This window comes from Sinohyriopsis cumingii, chromosome 3, assembly GCF_028554795.1.
Source record: "Sinohyriopsis cumingii isolate HCF-2022 chromosome 3, ASM2855479v2, whole genome shotgun sequence".
In the NCBI taxonomy this organism is placed as follows: domain Eukaryota; kingdom Metazoa; phylum Mollusca; class Bivalvia; order Unionida; family Unionidae; genus Sinohyriopsis; species Sinohyriopsis cumingii.
This window is the reverse complement of record NC_142963.1, coordinates 7,615,486-7,628,147: the sequence shown is the minus strand read 5'-3', so window position 1 is coordinate 7,628,147 and position 12,662 is coordinate 7,615,486. Positions and strand designations below refer to the sequence as shown.

The window sequence follows — 12,662 nt, the reverse complement described above, 5'->3', positions numbered from 1 at the left end:
AAGTAGAGAAGACAGAATCTAGGCTGACTTATTACAAGTAGAGAAGACAGAATCTTGGCTGACTTGGTACAAATAGAGAATACAGAATCTTGGCTGACTTGGTACAAGTAGAGAAGACAGAATCTAGGCTGACTTGGTACAAGTAGAAAAGGCAGAATCTTGGCTGACTTAGTACAAGTAGAGAAGGCAGAATCTAGGCTGACTTGGTACAAGTAGAGAATACAGAATCTAGGCTGACTTGGTACAAGTAGAGAAGACAGAATCTAGGCTGACTTGGTACAAGTAGAGAAGACAGAATCTAGGCTGACTTGGTACAAGTAGAGAAGACAGAATCTAGGCTGACTTGGTACAAGTAGAGAAGACAGAATCTAGGCTGACTTGGTACAAGTAGAGAAGACAGAATCTAGGCTGACTTGGTACAAGTAGAGAAGACAGAATCTAGGCTGACTTGGTACAAGTAGAGAAGGCAGAATCTAGGCTGACTTGGTACAAGTAGAGAATACAGAATCTAGGCTGACTTGGTACAAGTAGAGAATACAGAATCTAGGCTGACTTGGTACAAGTAGAGAAGACAGAATCTAGGCTGACTTGGTACAAGTAGAGAATACAGAATCTAGGCTGACTTGGTACAAGTAGAGAAGGCAGAATCTTGGCTGACTTGGTACAAGTAGAGAAGACAGAATCTTGGCTGACTTGGTACAAGTAGAGAAGGCAGAATCTTGGCTGACTTGGTACAAGTAGAGAAGACAGAATCTAGACTGACTTGGTACAAGTAGATTAGACAGAATCTTGGCTGACTTGGTACAAGTAGAGAAGGCAGAATCTTGGCTGACTTGGTACAAGTAGAGAATACAGAATCTAGGCTGACTTGGTACAAGTAGAGAAGGCAGAATCTTGGCTGACTTGGTACAAGTAGAGAAGACAGAATCTTGGCTGACTTGGTACAAGTAGAGAAGGCAGAATCTTGGCTGACTTGGTACAAGTAGAGAATACAGAATCTAGGCTGACTTGGTACAAGTAGAGAAGACAGAATCTAGGCTGACTTGGTACAAGTAGAAAAGACAGAATCTAGGCTGACTTGGTACAAGTAAAGAAGGCAGAATCTTGGCTGACTTGGTACAAGTAGAGAAGACAGAATCTAGGCTGACTTGGTACAAGTAGAGAATACAGAATCTAGGCTGACTTGGTACAAGTAGAGAAGGCAGAATCTTGGCTGACTTGGTACAAGTAGAGAAGACAGAATCTAGGCTGACTTATTACAAGTAGAGAAGACAGAATCTTGGCTGACTTGGTACAAATAGAGAATACAGAATCTTGGCTGACTTGGTACAAGTAGAGAAGGCAGAATCTAGGCTGACTTGGTACAAGTAGAGAAGGCAGAATCTAGGCTGACTTGGTACAAGTAGAGAAGGCAGAATCCAGGATGCCATGGTACAAAAGAAACAGGCAAAATTTAAATAGCCAAGCACCAGTGGAGAAAGGCAGTCTCTTTGTAGCCCAGGCTGTGTTGGAGAAGAGCAACTTCCAGGCAGGTTAGGTGGTGAAGGGCAGATTCTGGGCAGTTTACATTATTTTAGAGAAGGACCAGTGGTTAAAGCAACATTTAGGTAACCTAAATACCTGTAGATATACATTTTGGGAACACCAACAGAACATATCTGATGATCATAATAAAAGTCAGTACAGATCTTTGTCATTCATAGTTCTCTCCAAAATGTCGACTAAGTGAAACCCGTCTTCACAAGAGAGTCATGGTGTAGACTAAGTTTGTATCTTGTATACATACTTTATACAGAACTGTCAGCAACTGTATCTATGCTTTTAATGTGTATATGGGTGTCCTGTATGGAAAAGGATGTTTTATATATGCATGTTCTTTAAGGACAATGATGTACTACATGTGTGTCCTTTAAGGTGGCCGAGTGGTCTAAAGCGCTCTCCATTACGGATCACTGCCATCTCACCTCTGTCTGCGGCGGTTCGAGTCTCGGATTCAGCCAATGTGGGCATGTAAGAAAGCTTGCCAATAGCTTCTCATGGGTCGGTGGTTCTTTCTGGGGTTTTCCCTTGTTCTTCCTCCACCATTAATATTGGCTGCCAAATATAGCCTATCGTGTGCTGCAAAATGGTGTTAAAAGAAGAAGAAGAGAAGAGTGTCCTTTAAGACAGATTTCACTGTGTTACAATAATGAGGAAGCCCATGATATTTAGAAATCTATTTTTATCAACCATGAATACATGTACAACACATGAATCATACAGTCTGATATTTACAATAACTCTTTTTAAACTTGTAGTTAGGTAGATTTAAAATGTTCATAAAATAAACCTTTCTATGAACAATAAAAAAGTTCATACAGTGGTGTAAGACTCAAAATGGGATAACATGGATGATCATGAATAGTGAGATGATGTAAAAAGTTGATACAAATTATAAATGTTATGAATAATACACTGAAAGCAAAACATTTTGAACGTGACTGTGTCTCACAATGGCAAAAGCTAAGTTTGAAACAAAAATGCCAATCAAGAAATCAGTCACATTATTGTGTAAAAAACAGCAACATGTCATAAAAAATTGGCAAAGTCCCAATTATTCATTCATTTCAATGTATAAATACATTCATTCCAAATTCCAAAGATATTCAGCTCAATAATAAGGCACACTGCTATAGAAAAATGCTGAACTGAATACCTGCAGTAAGATGAACATCTCATCTTACGTCTCTCTTCTTCACATTACTGTACGTAATGTTCACATACACAAAACATTAAGACCTCTCTCTCTCATTTTGGTCAAGGAACTTGCTCTAGAATAAATATTACTGTGCATAAAACCTTTTACTGATCCACACTGACCTTGACCTTTTGGTCTCCTAATCAACAAGCATCTTCCTTACCGAAGGTTGTAAGACAATCACAAAACTTTGGTCATGGTAAAGGTTTAGAACTAAAGATTCCATAAAAAAAAAACATTAATTTTTTTTAGTTACATTGATCTTGACCTTTGACCTTTTGACACCAAATGAATAGACTTCTCCCTCACCTAAAGAGTAAACCATTCACAAACTCTGGTGAGGTACATTAGTTAAGAACAGTTTTTGTGCTGAAAATATCTTTCATTATTAAGCTACTGTCCTTGACTTTTTCTTCAGAATTAACTGGCTTTTTACTTGCAGCAAGTGCAAGCCATCCACAAATTTCATTCCATGTCTGTGATATAGAATTTAAGTTACTGGGCAAAAACAATTTTTTCTTCAGTGACAGTGCCCCTGAACTTTGACCTTTTGACCTAAAAATCCATTCGGTTTTTCCTTAGCCTAAGTGCACAGCATCCCTAAAGTTTTGTTAAAGACCAATGGTTCAAACAAAAGTTATTGTGTGGAAATGACAAAAGTAACAGATGGGCATACAAACAGAAATAGGAATGGATGGATATTATGCACACCTCCTTTTGACAGGCATATAAAAAGCTATGTTTTTCTGTATTGCATGTAACACTTGTATTTTTCATACTTCTTGTGTGTCATGCTGCATCCAGAAAAACACGAGTCATACAAATCTTCACTAATTTATTTCCCTGGCATGAATATTTCCTAAAAATCCATATTATGAAATAAATAACAAAAAACGGTATGGAAGCCATAGGATCCTGTATGTAAATATGTTGGTTAGAATCTTTATCTATAATGTTTGCTAAAAAGATATCAGACTGCAATAAAACTGACCCTTACATATAAAGAATGCATGACGTGGAAGTTTGGTCCCCCTGATCAAAGCAATAATTCCTACTAGATGAAGCATACAATAGTTGTGTGCAGTTGACACTTAAAAATGTAATGTATGAACATATTGCACAAGAAGTGTAAAGTTATGTACAAACACAAAGCAACCCACATAAATATACCTCAGCCTCCAACACATCCCATCCTTACATCATGATGAAGGTAAATCTACAGTAATAAAAAATGCATAACACTTCTGAAATAAGCGAGAGTACAGTGACTGGTCAACATGCATACCTTTTGATGATCACAAAGTTTTACTACAATCCACTAAAACTGCAAGAGAGGCTGAATTCAGAAAATTATGGCATCCACCCAGCTGTTATGTCACTCTTACAAAAATCACTGGAGTAAAATGGTCTGTCAAAATGCCCATCTTCATGTGAAGATTGTAATATACAGCAAGTATCACAGCAATCCATAATACTGAATGAAAACTGCAGAATTTGGTGCATTAATGAGGTTGGGTCATACAATGTATTATGCTACAAAGCAAAATTGGCAATAATTGAAAAGAAATTATTTGGAAACAGTGATTTTTCATTATATGCATTTTCATATAATGACAATACTTTTTGCACGTATCAGGGCAATCCATCAAAAACCACATATTTTTTTGTGCCAACAAAATTGGATGATACATGCATTATTCCACAAGATAAAAGGGCAGTAATTTTAATGAAACCTGTGTTAACAAAGTGAATTCTTCATATGCACATTTTCAACTGATGATCATAACATTTACCAAGTCCCACAACAATCCATAAAAGAATCTGGTGTAACTAGCTGTACTAACAAGATTGTTGTTGTTGTTGTAGGGCTCGATGCCATTTTTCAGCACAAGATAGGCTATACATGGCAGCCAGTATAAATGGTGAAGGAAGAACTTGGGGAAAACCCCAGAAAGAACCACCAACCCATGAGAAGCTACTGGCAAGCTTTCTCACATACCCATATCGGCCCAACCCAGGACTAAAACCCAAGCAGACGGAAGTGAGATGGCAGTGATCTGTAATGGTGAGCGCTTTAGACCACTCAGCCTCTCAGGGCCCCCTAACAAGATTGTTTAATTAAGCTAGAAGACAACAAGGAAAATTAATGGAACAAAAGCGAGAACAGTGTAATTTACTTAAGTCTGCCTCTCTGGATGATGATAATAATATGTACGAAGTTACATGGCAATCAAAACTGCTGCAACAATGATATAGTGTTGTATAATGCTACAAAGAAAGAAAGGCTCTAACCCTGACAAAACTTAAAGAAGGAAAGTGATTTCTTTATACCATCATCTTCAGCTGATGACCGTAATGACAATCCTTTAACAAAGAGTCCCTAAAAGGAACTGATGCTCCATTGGCTACTCCACAAATCATGGTAAGACCACTTGTTCTTTTTAACTGCTGAGTAATCAGATATTTTTTAATGATAAAATGCATTTAAAGATGGACATCATGGTGGCAATAATGGATCATCATCATTTTCAATTATGACCAACTTGACATAATGTCTTTTGGTGAAAACCCCAGGTCAGTATGATCATCCATTCAGGAGGAGTAGCAATAACAAGACATCAAGACTGTTCCTGCCACATTGTCAATAAGACTGTCACCATGTTCATTTAAGACCAACTAGAGATCATGTTGATATGGACATCAATTCAGGAGTAGTTAAGACAAGATTTTCAACCTGTCCACCATGGTGGCTAGATTGGATGTGAGATCTGCATCATTTTCATTTAGGCTGATCTCTATGCTGATATGACCTTTCCATTTAGGAGAAGCAGCAGTAACAAAATTTTCAAGATGGATGCCAAATAGTCATCATTCAAAGCCTTCTGGTGAGGGTCCCATGTCAATATGACCAGATTTCCAGGAGAAGTAGCAATAATTATTTTCAAGAAGGCCACCATGGTGATCTGAGGTTAGATCAGCACCATTATGTAGGACCAACCAGTCATCACAAAAAGTCTTCTGGTTGAAAGCCCATGTTTATAAAACTTTCTGTTTAGAATGAGTAACTATAACAAGATTTTCAAGATGGCTGGTATGGTGGCCATATTGAATGTCAGATCAGCAACATTTCATTTAGGTCCAACTACACATCATAAGAAGTATTCTTTTGTGAAAAATCATGTTAATAAATTGATTTGTTCAAGAGGAGTACAGGTAGCGTTTTTAGATGACCACTGTGGAAGCTCTAATGGATGTCCAAACAGTTTCATTTAGGACCAATTAGACCATGGGAATAATATATGTATAAAGTTTCAAGGCAATCTTCCAAGTAGTTTCAGAGAAGTAACAATAACAATCTTGTGCTAATGGATGCCATCCCACAAGATCTTCTGTTCTATGACCAGTAGAATTAAAAACCAGAGATTAATTTTGTTCTGTTTTTTTTTTTATGAATAAAAAATCTTTGTTCTTAAAATTTGATTCAGAAACTATTATCATTGTCCATCTCTAAAAAAGCCAGATTTTACTGTGTGAAAGTCCAAGACTTTGAGTAACCTTGGAGTGACAACCAGTATAACCACTATAACAAGCTTATTTTATGCACAAGTAATTAATATGATTAGCCACTACAGCTTAGGCATCACATGACAAGCACGCTGTCCACTTATCTAATTCCTATGCTGATTCATATATACAATATAGAATTAATCTACTGAGGGTAACCAGTCACAATATACAACTGATAGTCAAATTATGGAAACTTTACCAATAAATAAATATATCTTTCCTACTACAAGCTACACTGGTCAGAAAGGGCCCTCTATGTAGGTTGCAATGTACAAAGCATGGAAAAATCTGTGCAGTCATGAGCTACATATCAGGAGTCAAGCTATACTTGAATTTTAGGGAGAAGTGACTTATCCTTTTGAACAGAACAGGAAGAAGTGAGAGCTGAACAGGGAGAAGTGGAACCTGAACACAGAGAAGTGGGAGCAAAGTGAGACGCAATATATTCAGTCTGATGAAGCAATAAATCGAAACCAGTCACATATTCTATCTGTGTGTGTGTTGTGTGCATGTATGTTGTTTTCATTCTCTTATCTGAATTATGCCATCTATTTTCCAGTATGCATATTTGCATTTAACAATGGTTTTAAGCAAAACTTTATTTTCAAGTAGATAATTTTCCGAGTTCTATCTACATTATAAACACATTTGGTGAATGTTTAAAACTATCATATTCATATTCAGTGTATTAGGCAATACAACTTAAAAAGAGAACAACAGAAGCTATACATTGCAATGAATTGTAACTGAGTAACTAGATTACAGTATTGTAATTGCAAGTTAGTATAAATGCTTAATCAACTACCATTAGTCAAGAATTTTTTTCTTTTTACTTTCTGAAAGTTCATTATAAGATGGCATTTGAAAAGATTTCTCAACTTGTTTGAAACAACCCCTGCACAATGCACATGACAGAAAAGGTACATGTCTTTCAGATCATACTGTTCATCTTAATTTCTTAGCTGCCAATAAAACTTTACCATAACTGTTCATAGACAACACACCTAAGAATTAAAGTCAGTATATGAATGAACTAAACCTTTTTTCAACCGAATCAAAAAGCCAACATTCAAGTGCATCTATTTTTAGAAAGAGGGGTTTTCTAAATGTAACCACTCACTTTATATCTCCCTTACAACAGTCCATTGATAGGTTTGCAAATGTAAGATTTTATTTTTTGTCTAAGTACTTGGTGTAAAATTAGGCATTGGTTCAATAGTATTTGCTTTGCTGTTTTGTTGTTTTGTTTTTTTCTTTGTATTTTCACAAAAATTAGACAACTCAGAATATAACCTTGACCTTACAGCAACTCGTCGAATTCCACAACATAGCACTGTCTGATATATTTAAGACCTACATAATTGCATTCTAAAGCTAAATCTTTAATAGCATAATATTTAGTCTCTGCTTTCTTACAAATTGTATAGTTTCCTGAATATATTTTCCCAATGGTTTACGAAAAGAGACAATCTAATAAAACAGTACTTCCCAGAACAGTGATGTCCACCATTACGGTTCCAAACTATTTTTATCAAGAAAATAATGTACACGCGACTGTCAAAATATTAATGTTACCGATTTTATTCTTAAAACTAAAATTGCTATTTAAATAAATTTGAGTTTTGAAACATGAGTTTGTATGCTTTTATCATCAGAGAATAACTTGCAGAAATCTGGCACTAATAGTTGCTAACTTAGTCTGGAACTGGTTCATGGTCAATCAGCTATCAAAACACATGCTGTGAATGTGGAAGAATTTGTTTGTTGGTGTAATTGGTATCAACACCAACTATTTGCTGGCTTGAAGTGTACATTTCGCCTTGAGCTATATATAACATAACACTGGAACTAACCTGGCCAAGGTGAGGGAGCATCTCAAAAATTCAATGTTCCTCTATATAAAAAAATCCCAGGGCAAAGCCATTAACAGAAGAAGGTGAAGTTTATACTTTTTAGGCAACTTTGTTGCATGACCCCTGGATATAAGTACATAATGCATGTTATTATAGAATAAAATGCTGGTTACAGTAATCTTCTTTGGTTGTAAGAGTGTAGCACTAACAGAGATGCATCCAATTATCAAGTTTCATAATTGGAACATAACCAGCAACCAATGAATTAATTTTAAACATACAAATTAAACACATTCACTGAAGCATTAAATATAGGCCATAGCAACCTCTTCTGGCAATTCATGTGAAGCACTTATCACAATGCAGATGAAGCATTAAATATGCGGCCATAGCGACCTCTTCTGGCAATTCATGTGAAGCACTTATCACAATGCAGATTCACTCAAAGAAGGATAGCATTCCAAAAGCATCTGTGATCATCCACTAAATGAAGAATCTTAACTAAAGGAAGCATAAGATGAAATTTAGGTCATGCAAGAGTAAGGTACTAACAGAGATGCCTATCGATATCACAAATGTAGCATGACCAGTGTCTGAGAATGAGCACCAAAATACATTAATTAATTAATTTACCCAAGTCAGTGAGAGTAAAATACTGGTCATAATAACCAGCTGCTGCAGTAAGGGAGCAGTACTTATCAAGATGTATACCCTCACCACACTGCATGATTCTAGATAACATAGTATGTACCAAGAATTCAAAGAACATATTTCATCATGAGCTAAATTCCAAACATTTACCTGAACCAGTAAAATACGAAATCTAAGGCATAGTGACATATTCTGTACAGGTGTGATACTTCCAGAGATGTAACAATCATCTAGTTTAATGAAAGCTGACCCAAGTCAGTGAAGCATGAAATATAGGTTACTATAAAGGATACCAAAAAATGTGGTCATGAGCTACATATAAAAAATTAACCCAGGGCAGAAAATTATCAAATATAGATCATAGTGACCTCCTATTATTGTAAGGAGCATGGTACTAATAAAGATGCATGCTATTATTTAGGTTGATGATTCTAGCACAAATAGAACTTAAGAAATAAACTTAAAATACACAATCATCAAACAAAGTTAGCCTCCTCCCCCAGTGGGTTGGTGCCAAGAAACCCATTAAAAACTGTTGCCTTATCCTAGGAAGAAAGAATGGTCTAGATGCAGTGAGGCTGTAAATACATGGATGCTATTGTGTGTGGACAACAGAGTTGATGGTAGCAGAATAATGAACTAAAAGTGATGTATGTTAAAAGGGAAGCACCAGGGAAGTAATTGCTGTCAGAAATCATTTAAAATTTAACAGTTTTTAAGAAGAATTTTTGATTCATGCCAGCATTTATATTTACATTTCCCCAAAATTCTGATACTGCTTGAGGAACTTTAAAAAATGGGATCATGATTGCCATTTGACAAAATCTTTAAGCTAAGAAAATACATTATATGGTAATTGTAAAAGATCTGTTTTAACAGTGCCATTACAATATGATATACAGCTAAACTTCATCCAACAGCCCCTCTGTATGTCACATTCCTCTCTTGACTGGCAACATATTTTATTCCCACTCAGCTACTTGAGTATTTTTCAAACCTCTATGACAGAGCCACCTCTGTAAACCAGCCAATGTATTTATCCTACAGTTTAGGGAAATTTATTTTAATTTGTTAATTATCTTTAAAAAGTGAAAACATGTTGCCTAAAGTACTGTCACTGTGGAACTCTGAAAGGCTATGATCCAAGGTGTCAGTTTGGATTGGGATATACAACTCAGTATAAATCTCAAGCATTATTAGATTTCAAACAATGATTTCCACAACAAAGATGAACATGACTTGTGTGTCCAATCCATGTTTTGAGGACATTCATGTGCAGAATTTCAAATAAGTGCCTTGCAAGTAAAGTTATTCACATATTTTTTCAAGTGCTGTAGAAATCAATGCTGACAGTCTGACAATCTTATGATTCTCACATCATCTGCATTTCATTAATACAGTATTACTTCATTACATCATATCATTAATACAGTATTACATCATTACATCATTTTATACTGCAATTAGATAAAATCTAGCTAAAGGTAATCCCCTCTCACATGTTAAATAAATACAAAATGTGGATTTGTATCTTGTTCTCATTTCATGCTTACATTTACATAAAGCACAACTTTTACAGAAACTAAAACAAAACTAGACAACACATATGCTTTATATACATGTAGGTATGAGATGAGAACAAGGTCTAATTTTATTGTTTTTTAAAATTTATTACTTCTTCATGAAAATAAAGATGTCATGAACAATGATAAATGTGTACTGATTATCAGATTATATTATTTGTAAATTGCATTTCATTATTACAACATTTCTTTATCAAGACAGCACATAATAATAATATGATAGGATACAATTGTTCATACCAAGCAAATGTTAGAACCAACTTCAAAAGTGACTGATTTCGACATTGTGGACTATAAATCATGGAAACAATCTGTCTCCTTAATCCTGTTCTTGTTAGACACTATTAATAAGTTCAGCAAATGTGTTTTCCATGGGAGATAATCTTTTCATCTACTCTGTGCCACCTCCCATCATGGTTACATGGTGATCAACCTATATCGTGGGTTATACAAATACGGTCATTAGTTTGACTGATCCAGACTGGGATTCTGAAATTATGACTGACTGTCCAGACATGTGATGGTCTACTGAGGTAATATAATACTTAGAAGTGGAGATGATAGATAAAGAACAAATTATTCTGTTGTTACAGTGAAAATAATAAAATTTAACAATTATTCTGTTGTTCCAGTGTAGATAATAAAATGTAACAAATTATAATATTGTGACACTGATATTAAAATATAACAAATTATGTTACAGTGAAGATGATGATAAAATGTAACAAATAAAGTTTCAGTGATGATAATGAAATGCAACAAACTGTAATGTTTTACAATGAATATCATAATAAAATGTAACAATTTCTTACAAATGTGCTTTCAAACACTGGAAATGAAAAAGTTCTTTTATTATTATTATTAAGGAACAAGTGCTTATAGGAGACTCAGGATAAAGGCATCTAAAAACAATGCCTCAATGGGAATGCCAGTACACCCAAAACCCAATTTCTTACAACTTCTGCCTCAAAACAGAACATCACACTGGTCTAATCTTAGTCAGATTTAAATTTCAAGCAATCAGATTGCTGGGTTCTATATTAACATTTCAAGTCCAGAGATAAGATCTATTGGTGAAATCCAGGTCGGGAAACATCAACATCCAAATGTGTGAAGCTCAATTTTTTCTTCTCTAGAAGAGCAGAAACATCATGTGATTTCTCCCATAGGTGCTGACTGAGACAATTTTATCAAGTCAAGGTCATAATATTGATTGAAGATGCATTCAGCAGCACAGCATTCCACTGCATGATATGTGTGTATTAACAGCATTGGAAAACGGGAAGTAAAATAATGCACAAACTGGTCTGGAACACTGCCAAGTGAATTCTTGACTTCCTCAGGCAATTCTCTGTAGTGGTGTTTCTGTGAATATGAAAAAATATTGATCTCTTTACTTTCTGAACTGCATCTAAAGTTGATATTTTCATTGTGATGTACAACCTGGTCTCATGAATTCCAATGTACAATCTGGTCTCATTATTCCAATACCAACTATAAATAAATCTACAGACTGGTCTCATTATTCAAATACTATTGACATAGAAATGTACAATCTGGTCCTATTATTCCATTTCCAGCTAAATAAAAACTTACAATCTGGTCTAATTATTCCCCTACCAAATATATATAAACATAAAGACTGGTCTCATTATTCCAATACTAGCTAAATAAAAATGTTCAATCTGGTCTCATTAATCCAATACCAGCTACATATAAATCTCTCAGTCTGGTCCCATTATTCCACTACCAGCTACATATAAATGTACAGTCTGGTCTCATTATTCCACTACCAGCTATGTATAAATGTCTATGTATAAATGTACAGTCTGATCTCATTATTCCACTACAAGCAATATATAAATGTATAATCTGGTCTCATTAATCCAATACCAGCTACGTATAAATGTACAGACTGGTCTCATTATTCCAATACCAGTTACATAGAAATGTAAAATCTGGTCTCATTATTTAACTGCCAGCTATACATAATGTACAGTCTGGTCTCATTATTCCACTACCAGCTACAATGAAATGTACAATCTGGTCTCATTGTTTCAATACCAGCTATATATAAATATACAGTCTGGTTCCATTGATTCACTACCAGGTACATATAAATGTACTATTTGGTCACATTCATCCAATACCAGCTATATATAAATGTACACTACATATAAATGTACAATCTGGTCTTATTATTACAATACCAGCTATATATAAATGTACAGAGTGATCTCAGTATTCCAATACCAGTAATATATAAATGTA

The 12,662-nt window shown here is 35.1% G+C and overlaps 1 protein-coding gene across 2 annotated transcripts in view; it reads right to left on the bottom strand.

The window, feature by feature from the left end:
• Positions 1-2,204: 2,204 nt before the first annotated feature.
• LOC149802430 (serine/threonine-protein kinase/endoribonuclease IRE1-like) overlaps positions 2,205-12,662 on the bottom strand; it is a 104,665-nt gene continuing 94,207 nt past the window's right edge. Inside the window, exons 22-23 of one of the 2 annotated variants that reach the window (XR_016420031.1) lie at positions 8,554-11,756; positions 2,205-8,483 (exon numbers count right to left, since the gene is read on the bottom strand). Coding sequence is in view for 1 of the 2 variants with exons in the window: in XM_089951644.1 (XP_089807770.1) it covers positions 11,541-11,756 (216 nt within the window). In the remaining variant the exon portion in view is untranslated. Of the gene's footprint in view, positions 11,757-12,662 lie in introns of both variants that reach the window. The other variant, XM_089951644.1, reaches the window with a different exon arrangement.